The 21754-nt window shown below is 46.3% G+C and overlaps 1 protein-coding gene across 1 annotated transcript; it reads left to right on the forward strand.

Annotated features, from left to right (window-relative positions):
- Positions 1-508: 508 nt before the first annotated feature.
- On the forward strand, positions 509-20602 carry LRP3 (LDL receptor related protein 3). Its single transcript, XM_060681602.2, has 7 exons — positions 509-872; positions 9252-9299; positions 9957-10095; positions 11920-12128; positions 14587-15673; positions 16804-16936; positions 17309-20602. Exons 1-7 carry the CDS (start codon positions 728-730, stop codon positions 18089-18091), a joined length of 2544 nt encoding a protein of 847 aa, XP_060537585.2. The 5' UTR covers positions 509-727; the 3' UTR covers positions 18092-20602.
- Positions 20603-21754: the final 1152 nt, after the last annotated feature.

Below are 21754 nucleotides of genomic sequence, written 5' to 3' on the forward strand. Positions count from 1 at the left end.
TCAAATTAAAAAAAAAAAAAAAAAGTAAGGTCCTCAAAGAATTGTTTTGCTGGACATATCACATTGGCATAAGCTGATGAAAACCGACTCTGAATATTCCAGCGGTTTTCACCTAATTAAAAATGACTCAGCCTAATTAAAAGTTGACTCAGCCTTCCATCCTTTCTAAGGTAGGTAAATTGAGGACCCAGTTTGTGGGGGCAATAAGCTGACTTTGTATAAATATATACAAAAGGATGAAGGCTATTGCTGAGCACATTGTAAGCCGCCCTGAGTCTCCGGAGAAGGGCGGCATATAAATCAAATTAAAAAAAAAAAGTCTGTGCATGCTCAGAGACACCCTTGTCCTTGGAGAAAAAAAAAAAAACCACCATCCTCCGGGGCACGCGCGCCTCCCTGCCTGCCTTTTTTGTTTGTTTGTTTGTTTGCAACGCTGCGCCTCTTTGCAAGATTTGCAAGCATCCTCCTCCTGCGCCCCGGGGTGAGCGGAGACGCGGCGGCCGGGCTGGGGAAGCGCGGGGCGGAGCCGGGCAAGGAGAAGGAGGTGGAGGAAGAGGAGGAGGCCCGCCGGGCGGATTGCCTGCTGTCGACCTGCCCCTCCGAGCCCGTCGCGTCACGCGGGGCTGGGTCTCCACAGATCGCGGTGGCGGCGGCGGCGGCGGCCTCCCAGCTCCAGCCGTCGCCAGCGGCGCCAAGCGAGGCGAGAGGGCCATGGAACCCGGACGGGATGCTCCCTTCTTACCTGCACCGCTGTGATCCTCGGCCGCCCCGGCGGGCCGAGGCGCAGCGAGGAGAGCGGCTGGCCATGGAAGCGGCGTCTGCAGAGCCCCGGCCCCAGGGCGCGCTGGCACCGCTGGCTGCGCTCTGCTTGGGTAAGTCGAGGCCGGATCCCGGACCTTTTTGGGGGGAAGGAAGGGGGTCTTCCACCGGGGGAGTGGGGAATGGGGGGGTGTTAAGGGAGATAGAGGCACCCCCAGGTGTGTGTGGGGCAGGGGGAGATCAGCACCCCCCCCATCCTCCGGGTTGGGCAAGCCGGGTAGGGGGCGATCTGGTTATGGGACGCGCAAAAAGGAGGAAGCCGGAGGCTATCCAGGTCCTTTGCGCGCACTTTCCCACCCGTGTCCGCTCGAGCTAGCGCTTTCTGCGCGGGGTAGAGCCGCTTTTCGCCCCGTGGGACATCCTAGGGGACTCCTTAAGGTCATGCAATCCACCCCTCTGCCCATCCACCCACCCAAATCCACACCCACACACATCAGGAGTCCAGGATCCAGCTTGGAAAGGGTGGGGGGGAGCGCTTTTGTTTGGGGAAGGAGGGCGCTTTTTTTCCTTTTTTTTTGCTTTTAATTTATATGCCGCCCATCTCCGGAGACTCAGGGCGGCTTACAAGGCGTTAAGCCAATAGCCTTCATACTTTTGTATATATTTATACAAAGTCAGTTTATTGCCCTCCACAATCTGGGTCCTCATTTCACCTACCTTTGAAAGGATGGAAGGCTGAGTCAACCTTGAGCCTTGGAGAGATTCGAACTTGCTTTTTGTGCAGGTGAACCAACCTGGATGGGATTTTTTTTTTTTTTTTTTGCGCTGTTGGCAGGTCTCCCCGAGTGGGAGAAGCGCCGGTGGGTTGTGCATGGCTGCAGCTTCGGCAAGCACGCGTGTTTTTTTTTTCCTCGTGCAAGGGCACTGCGGGATGGATGAAGTGACATCAGCTTTGTTGGCTGGAGCGAAGGCGGGTGGTGAGATCCCAGCTGCCACACCAGAGGTTGCGTTCCGTGTGAGATCTGTGGGTTTTAAGGTGGGGTGGGTGGGTGGGTGAGTTTCTCCCTCCCTCCCTCTCTCTCTCTCTCTCTCTTTCTCTCTCTCTCTCTGTCTGTCTCTGTCTCTCTTTCTCTCTGTCTCTCTTTCTCTTTCTCTCTCTCTCTCTCTCTCTGTCTCTGTCTCTCTCTCTCTCTCTCTCTCTCTCTCTGTCTCTGTCTCTCTTTCTCTCTGTCTCTCTTTCTCTTTCTCTCTCTCTCTGTCTCTGTCTCTCTTTCTCTCTCTCTCTCTCTTTCTCTTTCTCTCTCTCTCTCTCCCTCCCTCTCTCTTCCTCCCTCCCTCCCTTTCTCTCTCTCTCCCTCTTTCTCTCTCTCTCTCTCTCTCTCTCTCTCCCCCTTTCTCTCTCTCCCTTTCTCTCTCTCTCTCTCTCTCTCCCTTTCTCTCTCTCTCTCTCTCTCTCTCTCTCTCTCTCTCTCTCTCTCTCTCCCTTTCTCTCTCTCTGGAGCAGCTTTGGCTAAGTTGGTTAGGCACCGTTCAGGAAGGCAGAAGCCCCGGTTCCATTTTTGCAACAAGTTTGGGCAGTTTGTGGCTTGATTTGTTTGCTGATGACATCATAGAAATTCTATCCCTGCGTCCGGGATATTTTTAAAAAAAAAACACACAACTTTTATTAATGTAATCCATTGAAAAATTTCCAGATATGAATAATGCATAGAGAAGGCAATCTTTTTTTTTTTTTTTTAAGAACCACCACATTTTAGAATAGATTTTTAGTTAGCTCAAAGGCAGGAAATGCACTTATAAAGCCATTATGAGGATAGTAATGCAACTATAAAGTCAGTTAGAAGCTTACCTGGGAAGCCCGTTTAGTTCACTGGGGCTTATTTCGAAACAGCTGTATCAATTCTGGACTGTAAGGCAAACATTTTTTTTTTAATTTTGATTTATATGCCGTCCTTCTCCGGAGACTCAGGGCGGCTTACAATGCGTTAAGCAATAGCCTTCATCCTTTTGTATATTTATACAAAGTCAGCTTATTGCCCCCACAATCTGGGTCCTCATTTCACCTACCTTAGAAAGGATGGAAGGCTGAGTCAACCTTGAGCCTGGGGAGATTCGAACTTGCAGTAATTGCAGGCAGCTGAATGTTAATAACAGGCTATTAGTCTGCTGCGCCACCAGGCTCATTTTTTAAATTGGTGACTCTGTCGCAGGATAGAATAGGAATTTAATTGAATGATTTCCTGGGCCAGGAAGTCAAATAGTCTGCAAAATTTCACGACGTAAGCCAGAACATAGCAATAACTTTCCGGTCCTTATAATTATGACTCTTCACGCAAACCTATTCTTTTGGCATCCCTTTAATGTTTCCGCTCAATTAAAAAATTCTGGAACCCGTAATAACGAAAGGACCGCATTTTGCTGTCGAGGTATATTTATTATGTATAGTAGCCTATTTGGTTTGATACTGATTTCAAGAAAAACTGCAATGTTATTTTCACAGGCTTTATGGCAAGGTTGTCCGAACGTTTACCTAAGCTAGGAGAGTGGTCCCACTTTTTTAATTTGTAGCTGCTCGTCTTTAGAGGATGTAAGAGATGCACTATGGATGCTCACTATTTTAGCAATATCAAGGGTGGATAGCAGTTGAGAAATATCAGGATATGATGTCCTTTGCTATATTTGTTGTTTTATTCTTTGCATTGTTTCCTGGGTGCTCCACTTCCTGTCTTCTATCCTGCCAATTGCAGGATCTTTATTTTTCCAGAAGTTTTGATAGAGAGACATTATAGTAGAGAAATAGAGAGACGGTTTGCCTAGCGTTAGCAGCCTCAGGTTTTGATTTATTACATATTGGTTATCAACGATGCACTTATTGTAAAGAGAAGGCTTTATTTTTTAGCTAAATAATTCCTCTAAGACGAAGATGCATTAATGTGGATAAAATCTGTAGATTTACTTCTTGTAAGTGTGAGTAAGAAGAGTTAATTTGACAGACTGCTTTGTAAGTTTCTCTGTGGGCGAACACCTCCCAAATACAGTGTTGATAATCAGGTCCTTGAAGCTGTCTGAGCTTAGTGGTTTTCTTTCAGACATTTCATTACCAAACTAGGTAATATCATCAGTGCTGATTACCTTGCGGGCAGACAAATGGAAAATTTAATTTTTTTTTCAGAAATGAGCCTTGCCGTTTATGTTTAATATAGGTCAGTGGTCCACAAATATTTTGTTTTCAGGACCCTTTTACGTTCTTAAAAATAATTGAGGACCACAAAGAGCTTTTGGTGGATAGGAATTGTATCAGCATTTGCTGTATTAGAAATTAAAACGGAGTCATTTAAAAATATTTGTTGATTTGGCTTTGTGGATCCCGAGAGGTCCACAGTTATAGTAGAAGATCAGGCTGAGCCTGGAGGGCGGAGTCAAGTGAGTAATCAGCCTAGAGCAGGGGTCAGCAACCTGCGGCTCTGGAGCCGCATGTGGCTCTTTCACCCCTCTGCTGTGGCTCCCTGGCACTCAAAATATGCGCCACAACCGCCAATGTGTGACACCCGCCAGCACGCGATTTATTGAGCTTTTCAACCATGGATAAATCCAAGAAAAGAAAAGTTGAGAAGAAAACAGAACGTTTAATTCAACTACATATGCTAGTTTTGTGACTGCTCAAGAAATATTCAGGCATGGGAAGGTTTTTGTGGCTCCTGGTGTTTTCTTTTCCTAGGGAAACGGGTCCAAACTCTTTGAGTGTTTAAGGTTGCAGATCCCAGGCCTAGAGTCTTTAAGCTCTCACAAACAATCGAAGTCCAGCTCTCTTGAATTCCATTGACTCTTATCTAGCCCCAATTTAGTGCTGCCCATTAGTTGACTAGATTCTTGCGTATGGGCATGAGTAATAAAGCAGCTTACCTGGAACTTAACGTGTGGTCCCGATTCTTTGCACCCGATACTAGTTCATACTTTGAAAACCACTGATCTAGGACAGTGGTGGCGAATCTATGGCATGCATGCCAGAGGTGGCACTCAGAGTGCTCTCTATGGGCACGCCCCAGCCCAGCTCCATCGTGTTTCTCCTACAGGGGAGAGAGAGAGAGGGAGGGAGGGAGGGGGAGAGAGAGGGGGAAGGAGGGAAAGAGAGAGGGAGGGATTGAAAGAGAGAGGGAGGGAAAGAGAGAGAGGGAGACAAAGAGGGAGAAAGAGAGAGGGGGGGAAGATAAATGATATTACTAAAGTTTTTCTTTTTTATTGTTGCTAAACATAATATTTCAAAAATGAATATTTAAAAAAAAATGAAGAGGCATAAAAGTGCATTTATCACATTTTTCTTAGAACATTTAGCTGAACTCTGCCTTGTTTCTCCTACAGGGGAGAGAGAGAGGGAGGGAGGGAGAGAGGGAGGGGGAGTGAGAGTGGGAAGGAGGGCAAGAGAGAGGGAGGGATTGAAAGAGAGAGGGGAGGGAAAGAGAGAGAGGGAGACAAAGAGGGGGAAAGAGAGAGAGGGGGAAGAGAAATGATATTACTAAAGTTTTTCTTTTTTATTGTTGCTAAACATAATATTTCAAAAGCAGGAAAAAAAACGAAGGGGCATAAAAGTGCATTTATCACATTTTTCTTAGAACATTTAGCTGAACTCTGCCTTGTTTCTCCTACAGGGGAGAGAGGGAGGGAGGGAGGGAGGGAAAGAGAGAGAGGGAAGGAGGGAAAGAGAGAGGGAGGGATTGAAAGAGAGAGGGAGGGAAAGAGAGAGAGGGAGACAGAGGGGGAAAGAGAGAGAGGGGGAAGAGAAATGATATTACTAAAGTTTTTCTTTTTTATTGTTGCTAAACATAATATTTCAAAAGCAGGAAAAAAAACGAAGGGGCATAAAAGTGCATTGGCTGTGCACCGCCCTGAGTCCTTCGGGAGTAGGGCGGTATAGAAATCTAATAAATAAATAAATAAATAAATAAATAAATAAATTTATCACATTTTTCTTAGAACATTTAGCTGAACTCTGCTTAGGTAGTAAAACCTCATTATTCAGGTTAAATTGCTGTGTTGGCACTTTGCGATAAATAAGTGGGTTTTGGGTTGCAGTTTGGGCTCTCGGTCTCTAAAAGGTTTGCCATCACTGATCTAGGATAAGTTCCCCATGGAAGTCATTGATACTGGATACAGTTTGTAGCCAGGAGCCTGGAGCTGGAGGAAATTGAAAGTGAGGTCGGGTGAGGATGTATAAATGCACAGATTTACACATTTCTAATCTTGGTGGATAAACATTGGGTGAAAAAAAAAAAACAGGGATGTAAGCAGCTGCCTCCCCCTCTTCCCCTCCCCAGGTTTATTTTCTCCTTCCTGCCGTCAAAAGGAATGTTATTCTATAAATAGAAATAACATAAAAAGCCAGAGTCTTACTGTGATGTAGTTTTAATGAAAGGTGCCAGTGCTGTAGGCTATTGCACCATGGCTGAATTTTAAAGGCCCTTTCAGGTCACATCAAACATTCTGCAGAGCTTAAAGGGGTCTGTTTGGCTTTTGCTGGCCTATTCAGTAGAGCAAGCAAGTTGTAGCTTCTTCAGGAAGACCTGGTTAAACAGCCTGTTCTAGGTCACGAGAGTCCAGAGGAGGGCATGTGAGGTCATTGCGCTTAGAGTAGGGTGTTCTATGGAGATTCCCAGTCATCCAGGTCAAGGTTGTCCCAAAAATGCTTTTTCAAGAGGCAACTGGATTTTCTGGTTTTTCTTTGAAGGCATTTCGCTTCTCATTCTGGAAGCTGCTTGAATGAGAAGCGAAATGTCTTCAAAGAAAAACCAGAAAGTCCAGTTGCCTCTTGAAAAAGCACCTTTGGGACTTAGAGTGGGGTGTTTTAAGAAAGCGCTCAGGGGAATAAGGCTCTTGCTGAGATCTGGAGGCTCCCAGACTGTTGTCATTGCAAAGTTTTTTTTCTCCCAAGTCATGGACTACTTGGGCTAACCTGGTTGGAGGATGTGTTATCTCACATCCGCTCCTCTGGATGTGAGATAACAATAACAGAACAATAACAGAATAACAGAGTCGGAAGGGACCTTGGAGGTCTTGTAGTCGAACCCCCTGCTGTCAGCGTCTCACCGCTGGCATAGAGAGGAGAGAGATAAGCCCTGAACCTTTGCCTGCTAAATCCCTTTGAAGCTGGGTCGTCGTGGAAATGAAAGGGGGGGGACATTCCTGTGAAATGACGAGACAAGAAGTCAGTGGAGTGACTTGGAAGATAGCCAATGAGAAGCAGATAATTGGGGATCGGAAAGGGAGGGATTGGGGGGCAAAAGGTCAGTCTTGTCCGCATCGAGTCATGATCCGGTTGCTGTGCTCAAATAAAGAGAAGATTTCCTTAAAGATTGGCAGTTTGGAAATTCATTTATTCTGAGATAGCATCGAAGTCTGACACCTGCTCTATCTGGAGATCCTATACTGTTTCAGACAAGTGGCTGTCCAGTTTCTTCTTAAAAACCTCCACAACTTCTGAAGGCAACCTCTTCCACTGGTTAATTGTTCTCACTGCCAGGAAATTTCTGCTTAGTTCTAGGTTGCTTCTCTCCTTGATTAGTTTCCATTCATGGTTTCTTGTCTTGCCTTTCGGTGCTTTGGAAAATAGGTGGATCTCCTCTCCTTTCTGGCAGCCCCCCCAGATACTGGAATGCTGCTATTATGTCACCCCTTTTTTCACTAGACTAGACATACCCAATTTCACTCCAAAAGATGGATTTAAAACCGGAAATGTTCCTCCTAGGAATGATTGAAAAAAAAATGGAAAAAAGTTTGTACTATATTACATTGCATATTCTAACAGCAGCTAGAATTACTTTAGCGCAAATATGGAAGCTGACCAATACACCATCTGAAGAAATAATAATTAAAAAGATCTTCCAATGCGCCGAAATGGATAAATTAACAATGGAGATCAAAGAAAGAGATGACCCGGACTATTACAAAAGTGTGGAACAGGTTTTATACCTGGCTAGAAAATAGAAATCAAATTAAGAAATAAGAATATAAACTGAAATTCGGTATTAATACACTGGATATAAATATATGTAACAATCCTGCTTAAAAAAATGTTAATTATGGGCATACAAAAATAAGAGAAGGATTAGGAAGATGGAATTTAAACGTAAAGACAAATGTTGATTCAGAAAGTTGTAAAATTGTATATAAATGTTGTTAGTTTTGTATTTTAGCGTTTGATGTATGTGTATGTTCTTTTTTTTCTTTTTGTATTTCTTTTGTTATTGTGTTTTTGATTTTAAAAATGTAAAATGCCTAATAAAAACTATTTTTTAAAAAAAAGACATACCCAATTCTTGCACCGTTCGTCATATGTTTTAGCTTCCAGGCCTGTGATCATTTTTGTTGCTCTTCTCTGCACTTAAAACATCTCCCAACTTCCAGGTTCCCTACCTTCTTTTTCTTTATTTTGGTTGGTGGTTATTTCCTCTCATGGTGTCATTATATTCTCTGATGTATCCTGAGCCCCCTAGAGTCGTTTGGAGTCAGGACCCATCAAGTCAATAAATGAAATCAAAGGACAACATGATGACATCTTGTCATCGTAGCTTGTACTGACACCTAAATCTTTGTCTTCTGGAGCTGTGTTGGCGATACTGCCTGTGCCTCCCGCTAAGCTGCCGTTTGCATAGGCAGGGGTTTCTGAATAAGTTGCATTAAACTGGTTTGCATAACGTGCTGAAATCTCAGTTTACACATTGCATGACAATGACCGCTGTGCCACCAATGAGCTAAAGTGTTAGCAGGAAAGGACCAGAAGGCGCTTGGTGAAGATCAAATCTGGGAGATGCTGGGAAGTGTCTAAAACGGTTGAGGAAGTCAGAGAGAGAAAAGCAGGGTTTAAAAGTCACAACGTTTGCAATGTGGGGATGGAGACGCAGCAGGCACCAGGGTGGCAGACAGTGGTGGATTTCTACCGGTTCGCCCAAACCGGTAGTGGTGGCAGTGGGAGGCTCCGCCTACCCGCCTGGACGTCATCACGGACGCTGTGCACATGCGCAATAAGATGCACATGAGCAAAGGTAAGAGGAACCCACTACTGGTGGGAGAGAATATCCACCCATCTTAAAGTTGCCAAGTTTGAAAATACTGGTATAACATGTTAGGGAGCCAACTCTAGCTTATACAGACCACAATTAAGCAAATCATACTTAATCATGGTTAACACCTCCTTGGTCAGGGCTGTCTAAATTTGGCAACTTTAAGACTTGTGGACTTCAATCCCCAGAATTCTTCAGCCAGCCAAAATGCTATTTTTTTCCCCCCACCAGACTTCCCACTTTACAAAATTTTGCAGGTATATGCCTCATTCTTTTACTCATCGTCCTCTTACTTCAGACATCATGAAACGTTAAGCCAAAGCTGGCTTGTAGCAACACTTTCAAAACTTGTCCGATATAGGTATGTTTTTGATCAATATCTTACGGTAAATGCCACTATCGTAGCGTCTAATTCATGTTTTTGGATTTTCAAAACAGTGAATCTCTTCTTGACTGGGAAAATTGAGAGTGCAGTCCCTTCCTTAGGTAAGATACATTTCTTTTTAATTATAATTTAAGTTTCATGGTCTTCTTGGTGACTCATAAACCCAGATAAGTATCATATTAAGAAAAAGATGGTCCCTTTCAAATTAAGTGAAAATGCTGAGATGTTCCCTGAATGACTTCCTTAACAATTCACTCGTTATATGGTCATAGCATCTTCTTACTCTTTTGGGGCCCAAAAACAACAGCAGGGTAACAAATTTAGAACATCCCCTGCTTCTAAAACTAATTTTGGAAAGAAAAATGTGTGTCGGTTTATGAGGGAAAAAAAATAAATCAATCGCTTCTCAGGATCAGCTGATCTTTTTTTTAAAAATAGTACTTAGCTTTGCTTCTGAATTCTGCCTGACGCTGAGGAGATTTCTTAACCGGTTTTGCACATCATGTTTATTTCTTTGGCTCGCTTTGTACAAAAAATAAAATAAAATCCTTTCCTTTTGGCAGACCTATTTAGGCTATTGATCCACTCCTAGGAAAAAAAATCCTGTCCCGGCGCATTTCAGCCAGGCAAGCAAAGAGTTTAGTAAAGTAGAAGGAACAGGAATTGATAAGGCAAAGATCAACCTGATGGTATTTTTCTCCGAAAGGGCAAACACTGTGGAGTTTTAACCTTCTGTTTCTTGATGCTACCTCCGACAGCTGCTTGTAGTGGAAAACCAGAGCAGCATATGGAACGGCGAGGGGTCATCTATAGTCCTTCCTGGCCACTCAACTATCTCCCGGCCATGAACTGCAGCTGGTACATCCAAGGAGACCGTGGCGATGTCATCACTATTAGGTGGGATGTATGATTTTTTAAAATATGTATACATATATATATATATTCCAAGGGACCCAATGGCTCAGCGGCTAAGACGCTGAGCTTGTCGATCGAAAGGTCGGCAGTTCAGCGGTTCGAATCCCTAGTGCCGCGTAACGGGGATGAGCTCCCATTACTTGTCCCAGCTTCTGCCAACCTAGCAGTTCGAAGGCACGTAAAAAATGCAAGTAGAAAAATAGGGACCACCTTTGGTGGGAAGGTAACAGCGTTCCGTGCGCCTTTGGCGTTGAGTCATGCCGGTCACATGACCACGGAGACGTCTTCGGACAGCGCTGGCTCTTCGGCTTTGAAACGGAGATAAGCACCGCCCCCTAGAGTCGGGAATGACTAGCACATATGTGCAAGGGGAACCTTTACCTTTACCTTTAAAGAAGTCAACAAAATTTTGACTTAAGATGGAGGCTGAGTTCACACGGCAGCCTGAGCCATAAAGTACACAGTCTTTTTGTGTTGGGACAACCTAGCCAGTAAATAGTTTGACCTGAGATGGCCAAAACAGTAACGCAGGATTAGATATTTTATATCAGAATGTATACAAATAAAAATGTATTTGATTAAACAAAATGTCTTTTGCTGATAGAACTACAGACATTGTTCCACAGTGGTGACACCTCAATTCAACAGACTCCAGTTTAGGGCAGATTTCACAGACGTCCCACCAAAATAATGAATGAGCATCCAAAATAAACTGGAAGTGCAATTATGTCAGCAATTTACACCACTGAGTAATATGTCATTATGCAAATGATATACATCACTCGGAGCTGTTTGTGCCATTTGGCTATTGCTGCCATCGACATAATTGATGGGAATGATGTCATAGGTGATGTAATGCACGTTCAAGAGTAATGGAGACCCTTCCCCTCCACCTGGTCTAATGAATTAACATTTCACTCTACTTTCAGTTACACGAACAAAAGGAATCTTGTTTGTAGCTCTCAAGCTACGGCTTATAAGAATGCCTTTGCCGATTAGTTGTTGTGGCTTTCTTTGTTACAAGCTGGCAAAACCATTCTGCCTGAATCACGTAAAAATAATAATAACAAAATTCTTTAAATATTAACAAATTATCTATCTATCTATCTATCTATCTATCTATCTATCTATCTATCTATCTATTATCTATCTTTCTATATATCGTCTATCTGTCTGTCTGTCTGTCTATTTATCTAATCTACTTCTATATCTTTCTCTCTCTCTCTATTATCTATCTATCTACTATCATCTCTCTCCTATCTATCTATTTATCTATCTATCTATCTTCTATCTATCTATCTCTCTATCTCTCTATCTCTCTATCTCTCTATCTCTCTATCTATCTATCTATCTATCTATCTATCTATCTATCTATCTATCTATCTATCTATCTATCTATCTATCTATTATCATCTCCCATCCATCCATCCATCCATCCAGCCATCCAGCCATCCATCTATCTACCTATTTATCTAATCTATAAAATACAGGTAGTCCTTGACTTATGACCATTTGCTTAATCACCATTCAAAATTGCAATGATGCTGAAAAAAGTGCCTTAAGACTGCTCCTCACACTTATGACAAGATCCCGGCAGGATCCTCCTTCCTGTGCCCAACAAAACAAAACAAAACCCAACAAAACACCCGTCTCTGAAGTTCTTGAGAAGGTCAGGAGGCCAAGTGCCATCCCTTCCAAAGGTCACCAATCTCTGATGAAATGCAAGATGTGAACCAGGTTGCTTTTCCTTCATTTGTATGTCTTCTTCTTCTTTTTTTTTTCTTCTCCATCTTTTTGTCTCGATAGTTTTAAGAACTTTGACGTGGAGGACTCTCCCAAATGTTCCATAGACTGGTTGATGATGGGTCCTTCTTCCAAAGGGGAGGAGTACAAAGTCTGTGGATCTTTTATCCCTCCTTCGTTCATCTCTGCCAGGGACCATATCTGGATCTTTTTCCACTCAGATCCATCAAGTTCAGCGCAGGCCCAGGGATTTCGCCTTTCTTACATTCGAGGTAAAAATCTGTTCTGTTGGTTCATTCCATTTCTGGATATCTGTTCTGACTTAGGCTTCCCCAGCAGCACGATGCTGAGCCCTCGTCCCGATAAACCCCTTTTATTTAATTTACAGTGAATTCCTCTCCAGCAAAGTCTTTCCTCTCCCACAGTCTTTCAAAATACTTCACAATTACCGACCTTTATCAGGCTTGGAGAATAGCCAGGCAGATATCTTTCAGACGCTGCCATACTTGGCAAGAATTCAGGAATGAACTAATTGTCTCCTGCAAACTCCACTCCTCTTTTATTCCCTCTGGGAGGGCCATTCACCTTCCACCTGTGCCTTTACTCCCGAGTCGGCCCTTGTTCCTTCTCTGTTCCCTTCTCCTGGCAGCTCTGCGCATGCGCACATTGGGAACAGGCTCCAGCTGTTCTTCTGCCCCACTGATATCCGACTTCGAAGGCAGCTGATAAGTGTCAGACAGCTCTGGCCCCCTCTCTGCCTTGGACGCAGAGCCCTCATCAGAGCCTTCCCCAGACTCCAGGACTGGCCCATGTTCCTCCCCAACCTCCTCACTGTCTGAGTCTGCCACCAGCGCCGCTGGCCGCTGGTGGGCCACAACAGAAGGTTTGCCGATTACGTTTATGGTTTGCTCCATTATATAAACTCAACCCATCATTTTTGTGCAACAAACAATATCGACCGACCATGGCTTAATGTGATGTGTGAACCCAGCCATACTCTTGTCTTCTCTAGTGCCTTTTGTCAAGTCCTGCGGGTGATGTTCCTGTATAACAAAACTATAAAGTGATTTATGAGTAGGACGTTGCGTAGGTTAAGAGATAGAACCTTGGGGAGAATATTTTGCTTGGAGCAAGTTGAGAGCAGAAGGTTGTGCTTTCCAAGATAGAATTTCAGTGTTCAGAATTTCAGGACTATTGTAACGCTTTCTACATGAGGCTGCAACTGGCGCAGAGTGCGGCCGCGCGGGTGGTAATGGGAGCGACATGGCGTTCCCGTGTAACACCCCTCCTGCGCGAGCTGCACTGGCTCCCGGTGGTCTTCCGGGTGCGCTTCAAGGTTTTCGTCACCACCTTTAAAGCGCTCCATGGCTTAGGACGCCTACTACCACCAATAGCCTCCCACCGGCTGGTACGCTCTCATAGAGAGGGGCTCCTCCGGGTGCCGTTGGCCAAACAATGTCGACTGGCAGCCCCCAGGGGGAGAGCTTTCTCTGTGGGGGCACCTACTATCTGGAACAAGCTCCCCCCGGAGATACGGAGCGTCCCGGATCTGCGCACCTTCCGCCGCGCTCTTAAGACCTTTTTATTCCACCAGGCCGGCCTGGCCTAACTTTCTCCCTCTTTTTAAATAATTTTTTAATATTTTTAATATTCAAAGTTTAATTTGTTTTAAATTGATTGGGTTTTTTTTAATCTGTCTGGGCCAAACTATTTAATTCGATTTTATTTCTGCTTTTTAAATTTTGTATGTATGTATTTTATTGTTGGCTGTTCACCGCCCTGAGTCCTTCGGGAGTAAGGCGGTATATAAATCAAATCAAAGTAAAGTAAAGTAAAGTGTTAGGGTGCTGTTTTAGTGAGTTTGACCCTCGTTTGCCTCTTCACAAGGATACTGCTAGTGGTGAGACCAGAGGACAATATTGGGCTATAGTTCAGTTGTAGAAGTTTTTTAAAAAAGGGAAGAAGGCAACAGTAAACTTCTTTTGTTGGCAAGAAACCTGCCAAGATGGGTCTGTCAAGTAGGACTTAGTTCAGTGAAGCTTAATTTTTAACATCAGGATAGCAACCAGAGGTCATTCCATACTTACACTCCATACAGTTCATACACTCTATAGCTCTAGTCCCGTTTTAGGCATGAAAGCCAGCTGGGTGACTTTGGGTCAATCACCAGGAGACTGGGAGCTCTAGTCCCAGTTTAGACATGAAAGCTAGCTGGGTGACTTTGGGCCAGTCACCAGGAGACTGGGAGTTCTAGTCCCACTTTAGGCATGAAAGCCATCTGGGTGACTTTGGGCCAGTCACCAGGAGACTGGGAGTTCTAGTCCCACTTTAGGCATGAAAGCCATCTGGGTGACTTTGGGCCAATCACCAGGAGACTGGGAATTCTAGTCCCACTTTAGGCATGAAAGCCATCTGGGTGACTTTGGGCCAATCACCAGGAGACTGGGAATTCTAGTCCCACTTTAGGCATGAAAGCCATCTGGGTGACTTTGGGCCAATCACCAGGAGACTGGGAGTTCTAGTCCCACTTTAGGCATGAAAGCTAGCTGGGTGACTTCGGGCCAATCACCAGGAGACTGGGAGTTCTAGTCCCACTTTACGCATGAAAGCCATCTGGGTGACTTTGGGCTTACAAAGTAAGAAAGGCAGGATAAAAAAAAAAATCTAATCCTTAGATAAATCACTAATGCTTGCAGCAGACGTTTCTAACTTTTCTCCCTTACTTCGCAGGAAAGGTTGGCCAAGCCAGCTGCCAATCGGACGAATTCCACTGTCTCAATGGCAAATGCATCCCCATCACTTGGAAGTGCAATTCCATGGACGAATGTGGGGACAATTCTGACGAGAAAAACTGCAGCCTCCCCCCGACGGAGCCCCAGTCCAACATCTGTCCTTCGGGGACGTTCCAGTGCAACATTGCCCATTCCACCAAGTGCTTGTTGAACGAGCTGAAATGCAACACTGTGAAAGACTGCAGCGACGGCTCCGATGAAGAAAATTGCCCCGATCTCTCCTGCGGCAAGAAACTGAGCAATTTCTACGGGTCCTTTGCCTCGCCGGATTTGTTCCGCCTGGATCGGAATCGGGCCGACCTCTGTTGCACGTGGCAGGTGGACACCCAAGATAACCGCCACGTCCTTCTGCAGCTCAGCTTGCAGCTGGGCTACAAGGATTACGTGAAGGTGTACGACGGCTTAGAGGAGAAAGCCGACAAGCTGATAGAGATGCTCTCGTATCGGAATAATAAGCACTCGGTCAGCCTGGAGTCCTCCAAGGGCCAGATGACCATCTTGTACTACGCCTGGTCGAAAAGCACCGGCCACGGGTTCAACGCAACGTATCAAGTCAAAGGCTATTGCCTTCCATGGGAGCACCCGTGCGGGGACGACGAGGAGTGTTACTCCGATAAGCAGCACTGTGACGGGTGGTGGCATTGCGCCAACGGTAAGGACGAGGAGAACTGTCCCGCCTGTCAGAAGAACGAGTACCCCTGCGAGGGGAACAGCGGGTTGTGCTACTCCTTGCTCGACCGATGCAACAACCAGAAGAATTGCCCCAACGGGTCGGATGAGAAGAACTGTTTTGTGTGCCAGCCGGGGAACTTCCATTGCGGCACCAACCTCTGCATTTTTGAGACCTGGCGTTGTGACGGCCAGGAAGATTGTCAGGACGGCAGCGATGAGCACAACTGTTTGGTGATCGTGCCCCGGAAGGTCATCACGGCTGCTCTCATCGGGAGCCTGGTTTGTGGGCTGCTGCTGGTGATCGCCTTGGGTTGTGCCTTCAAGCTGTACTCTCTGAGGAGCAGGGAATACCGGTGAGGAGAAGAGGATGCTGTTGGGTCTTTGTTCTGATCCAATTCCGCAAACACGACAAACCCAGAGGGCTCCGAGGGGGAAGAGTGAATGGAGATGGCAAAGAGAGAGAGGCAGAGGCAGAGCCTGGGCCATCCGCCAGCCCTCACATGGCAAGTCAACAGCCCCCAGGTCTAGAGGTGGCTGATGAGGAAGAGGAGGAACAGCTGGGTCCAGTGCCTGATGTGTGGATGCGCAGAAGTTAACTCAAAGATTCCTTTCATTAGGAGTGCCAGCAGCCCATGCAAAAAGTTTCTCACTGATCGCAAGCTAACAAGTCCATCTGGCCAGAAGATGAATATTTGTCTGCCACATCTGTTCATCTCCTGCCTTTTATCCCCCAAGCTAGGGAGGAGCTTTGCTAGCAACAGTGGCTCTTCCGTCCAAAGGATCGGCCCATAGATTTCCATTGCTCTCCTCTCCTCTGCCTTCTGCGCATTTGTGTGTCTGGCACAGGACCCAGCTGTTCCTCCTCTTCCTCATCAGCCACCCCCAGACCTGGGGGCTGTTGACTCTCCATCACCTTGACAGGAGGAATGATGTTTCAGAAGGAGGGAACAATCAACCACCTCCATTGTGCTGTTCCCCCACAGGGGCTCCAAGGTGACTGCCATGTCTTTAGGCCTTTATGAAAAGATAGGGAGGGTTGGGGCCAACCTCACATAGGTGGGCAAGATATTTCCAGGTGGCAGGAGCCACAGCAGAGAAGGCCCTCCTCCTGGATCCCGCCAACCGGAATAATCGGGCTGACGGGATCCACAGCATGCCCTCTCTGCCGGTACAAGTGGGGCAGGCCAATCCCAGTGGGGTGAGAAGGTCCCTGGACCCAGGCCATGTGATCATGTGACCCCGGGATGCTGCAAGCATTGCAAATACTTGCCAGTTGCCTGAATTTTTATCGTGTGACTGTTGGGAAAGCGATGACCGTCGTAAGTGTGAGGACCATCCATAAGCTTTTTTTTAAGTGACCTTGTAACTTTGAATGCTTACTAAGCAAATGGTTGTCCTGTAGAAGCGATCCACCCGTCCATACTTGATGTTACCTGGTCAGTTTCTCTCCTCTCCCTCATTTTTCCTCTGATCCCATTTCCAGGGCATTTGAAACCCAGATGACTCGCCTGGAGGCGGAGTTCGTAAGGCGCGAGGCTCCTCCTTCTTACGGGCAGCTGATCGCGCAAGGCCTCATTCCACCTGTGGAAGACTTCCCTGTTTATAATGCATCCCAGGTAAGGCCTTAGAATAGAATAGGAATAGGTATAGGTATAGGAAGAATAAGAAAGAAGCTGGAAGGGACCTTGGAGGTCTTCTAGTCCAGCCCCCTGCTTAAGCAGGAGAACCTATACCAGTGATTGTTAACCTTTTTGGTGCCCAAAGCGTGTGCACGCCATTTCTGACAAAATGGCAGCCCAGTCTCTTCTTGAAAGCCTCCAGGGATGGAGCTCCCACAACTTCCGGAGGCAACGTCTGTTCCACTGGTTGGTTGTTCTCCCTGTCAGAAAATTTCTCCTTATTTCTAGGTTGAATCAAAATTAGAGTTTTGACGAAACTCACTAGGGGAAATATTTGATTTTTTTTTTTTAATTTTTAAATCTTTGCAGGCTTCCGTGCTGCAGAACATCCGAACGGCCATGAGGCGGCAAATGAGGCGCCATTCCTCGAGGCGCGGCTCTTCCCGCCAACGTTTGGGCAGACTCTGGAACAGATTCTTTCACAGGCCGCGAGCGAGGGGCCAGGTCCCGCTCTTACACCCTGCGCGCACCTCCCAGACGGTTCTGGGGGACGGGATCCTGAACTGCACAGACGAGGTGCCTGCGGAGAGTCTCCCGGCCTCTCCTGAGGAGGCTTGTGGCCCACCTGGAGGGGTTTCCGAACCTGGCAACAGCCCCTTGGCCTTGCAGGCAGAAGCAACAGAGGTCCCGTCCACTGAGAGTGTGCCAAGCCCTTGCCCAGCTGCTCTGCCGGACGCTGAGAGCCAGCACAGCTGTATGGCCGAAGATGCCCCTGAGGGCAGACTCCCACAAGCCGGCAAGGCAGATTCAGGAAGAACATTTAGGGACCCTTTGCTGGAAAGAGTGACAGAAATTCACCAACGGAGCAGGAGGTCACATGGCAGGACAGCTGGAGATGGCAGGCATTCTCAGCTGCTGAGGGAAGAACTGCGTCACTCAATGCCCTTAAAAAACTGGGAGTCTGGGTACCCCGAAAGCCATGGAGCCCTCCCTCTTCGGGGGGAACATCGGCCCAATGGTGACCCGCACTCATGTCACGAAGAACCTTTTGGCATTCACCCTCCTTGTTGCCATTCCATGGAAGTGCCAATACCCGCCCCCCCTCTCCCTGAAAGGAGCCCCAGTGATGACGAGTCTTTGTTGGTGTGCTGAAGGGTCACGTCCACCCTGTGTGCCATGACCGGGCAAACGGCACAGGTCCCATAATCCACATCCTAGGTACAATGACACCAGGGGGCACGTCACCTCGCTAGCTCCCCCCGGTGCGCATGCCACGGTAGGATACCCCACTCTCTGCCTACACCAGGGGTGATTTCACTTGCCTTCACTACCGGTTCGCAAATGTGAGCGTGTGCGACTCCACACATGCGCAGAGTGTCAAAAAATGGGACATGATGACGTCTGGGCAGGTGGGCGGAGCCTCCCGCTGTTGCCACTACCGGTTCTCTAGAACCGGCTGAATACCTTCACTGGCTTACACCCCCATGTCTCGTTTGTCTCTTTCTTTACAGCATGTCTGTCTTCGCGAAGAATAGCTTATAGACAGGCGGGGAGAAAGAGTCTTCACAGCCTCTTTTCTCTCTTCCCGTCTTTCAGTTATAAATGTGCCGAGATGGATAGAGGAGAGATACAATGGTTGTCTGGCTCTAAAAAGTGAGGAGGATGACCTTGAGAGAGGTAGACTAGATCTGTTACCAAAGCAACGGGAGGAGAAAGCATGGATTAAGTCCAAAACAAGCAGGAAGAATGCCGAACCGGCTCAGACACTTCCCTAATTCTCCTGAGTATAAGAAGGAGGTGGGGGGTAAGTCCAGCACAACCAGACTTACAAAATTCCATTATTATAGCCAATCTCAATAAAAAAAAATAGTTTTAGTGTTGCCATGGAATTGATTCCTGGTCTGGACTCCCTGATGGATTTAACTCTGCCTGGCGTGGCTTCACGTGCTGTGCGAAAGCTATTGAGGCCATGGCTTGGATGGAGTATCCTGGATGAACCTGGTCAGTTGTGGTTTATTCAATAGACCGCGCTTAAGCCATGGCCGAAGGTCAGCTTTAGGTATTAAGAGCTAGAAGCTTGACGATACCACCTGTAGCTCCTCTTGTTCATTTTACGGCATATTTGTGGCTAAAGAGTGGACATGTTCAAAGTTTACCGAGGTCCTTGGGGACCTTGGTTACTTGAATGTAAGGCTGGGTTTGATGCCCTCAAATAAGTAACTCCGTCCATGGGTAAAGAGGAACCATACATGACCCACGTTGACGTGTGTCAAGAAAGAGGTCATTTACGGTAGTAGTAAAGTCTTCTTTCTAGGTCAGGGTTGTGAAACTCGAGGCCCGCGGGCCAGATCTGCCCCGTGGGGTGCTTAGATCTGGCCCGTGGGGCTGCCCTAGAAACAGCAAAGGACCGAGGTGCCTCCGCCAGCCAAAAAGGAGCTTGTGAGGGCCATGTGCAGCCCTCCCGAGCTCTGTTTTCTGCTGCAACGGCCTCGTGCAGCCCTCTGCCAGTGAAAACGGAGCTCGGAAGGGCTGCAGGACATCGAGATGGCCACGCCCACCCCACCCACTCAGTCCCCCAAAGTCAAACACAACCCTGATGCGGCCCTTAATGAAATTGAGTCTGACACCCCTGTTCTGCCATCATCAGAACATAAGCAGTGCCTTGTTGGCTTGGACCTCTGGTCCATTTAGTTCACTAATCTGTTTTCACATTGACCAGCCGACTGCCTGGGGAAGTCCACTAACCTCCTAGGAGATGGCCTTCAGAGGTTGCCCCACTGCCCTCAAGGCTAATAGCTGTTGATCCCCCCCCAACACTTCCATGAATGGGTCCATCCCTTTTTGGAAGCCACGCGAGCATCACTGCTTCTGACAGTTGCTGCAATTCTTCCATTGTTTTCATTATTACCGCGGGAGGTGGGGGGAGGACTTTTCTTGTCCCTCGATTTCCCAATCTGCACCTGTTCCCCAGGGAAAAGGGTAGCTCAAGAGTGATTCCTCCTGCAGGTTCACAGAAGTCATCCCAACCCAACACAGTTCCATCTGCCTTTGACACATGGGTGAAATCTAGCAGGTTCTGACAGGTTTGAGAGAACCGGTAGCGGAAATTTTGAGCAGTTCGGAGAACCGGTAAGGAAATTTTGAGCAGTTCAGAGAACCGGCAAATACCACTTCTGACTGGCCCCAGAGTGGGGTGGGAATGGAGATTTTGCTATATCCTTCCCCTACCATGCCCACCAAGCCAAGCCCACCAAGCCACACCACGCCCACCAAGCCACGCCCACAAAACCAGTAGTAAAAAAAATTGGATTTCACCACTGCTTTGACCACCCCCCCCCCAGGATACATGGATGCCAGTTGAAACCACTGCTATGAATTAACCCTCTCTTTTGTTTGTACCCGCCTGTAAAATTGGTTCCTTCTGCTTCTAGAAATGTGAGTTTTTCTACGACCCAGTCAGAACCTGTTACGAGGCGTGGCTGGCTGACAACAGCTAGCACAGGGATTACCGGGACTGTTTAAATGAAAAAAATCCAATGATTGCCAGTTTATAATATTGGTCTACACTGGGTAAACTATGTGATGGGGAAACCGAGCCCTTGGAGCTGCACTTCTTTTATTTCTTAAAAATAATAATAATAATAATAAAGCTTCACCCACTCGCTTGTTTGTTCCTTTCGTGATAAAAGTCAAGAAATGCCCAGGACTCTCAGTGGGTCTGTCTGGTACATAAACAGAAAAATATTGTTTTTTTTATTAGCTTCTAAGCCACTGTAATAACAAGCCAACCTTTTTGAGATTGTGGGTTGGATCAAAAGTCACATTCAGTAACAATTGTAATGTTGGGTATGGCACTTTGATTTTTTAATTTCGCCATTTTAATCTTTAATCTTAATCTTGTACCTTGCATCCCCTTTGATCCCTGGTTTTTTTTGACAAGAAGCCAGTTTAAAACGTTGAGAAGGTTTGATCATTTCTGGTTCTGCATTTGAGTTCTGTCAACTGTTTTAGGAGGTTTTTCTGGTGTTCATTGGAGAAAAACTCAGCAAATGCAAGGATAGTGGGCTTTAGAGAATGGCCAAACTCTTGGTTCTATAAATTGGGTTCGGTTAATCCGGTAAATGTGTGCTCTCTCTCTCTCTCTCTCTGACTTGCATTAATGGACCAAACTGTCACTTCTACCTTCCCACCCAAGATACAAAATTGGAGGCTTCAGTAGAGTATAAAGGTAAAGGTAAAGGTTTTCCTCGCACATATGTGCTAGTCGTTCCTGATTTTAGGGGGCAGTGCTCATCTCCGTTTCAAAGCTAAAGAGCCAGCGCTGTCCGAAGACGTCTCCGTGGTCATGTGGTCGGCATGACTAAACGCCAAAGGCGCACGGAACGCTGTTACCTTCCCACCAAAAGTGGTCCCTATTTTTCTACTTGCATTTTTTACCTGCTTTTGAACTGTTAGGTTGGCAGAAGCTGGGACAAGTCACGGGAGCTCACCCCATTACGCGGCGCTAAGGATTCGAACTGCTGAATCAGTAGAATATACTGTATGTAAAATGCTTGGATGCAAAAATCTTCAAAAGTAATTTTGAATGTAGGAGATGGAGAAATTACTTAACTAAAGGAGAAATGGTTTAGCAATGTTTTTCAGGTACTGGATATATTGTACAATTTTGCATGATGATATGGGGCCTATTATGTAATGATGATGATTGATGATGGTAATTTAAAAATTGCCAGAAGTTGGCAAGAGGACAAACGGTTTAATCCTTCTCTTCGCTAGACTAGGCATACCCAGTTCCTGCAACCATTCATCATATGA

This window comes from Pantherophis guttatus, chromosome 11 (genome assembly GCF_059756535.1).
Source record: "Pantherophis guttatus breed Tessera chromosome 11, ASM5975653v1, whole genome shotgun sequence".
NCBI lineage: Eukaryota > Metazoa > Chordata > Lepidosauria > Squamata > Colubridae > Pantherophis > Pantherophis guttatus.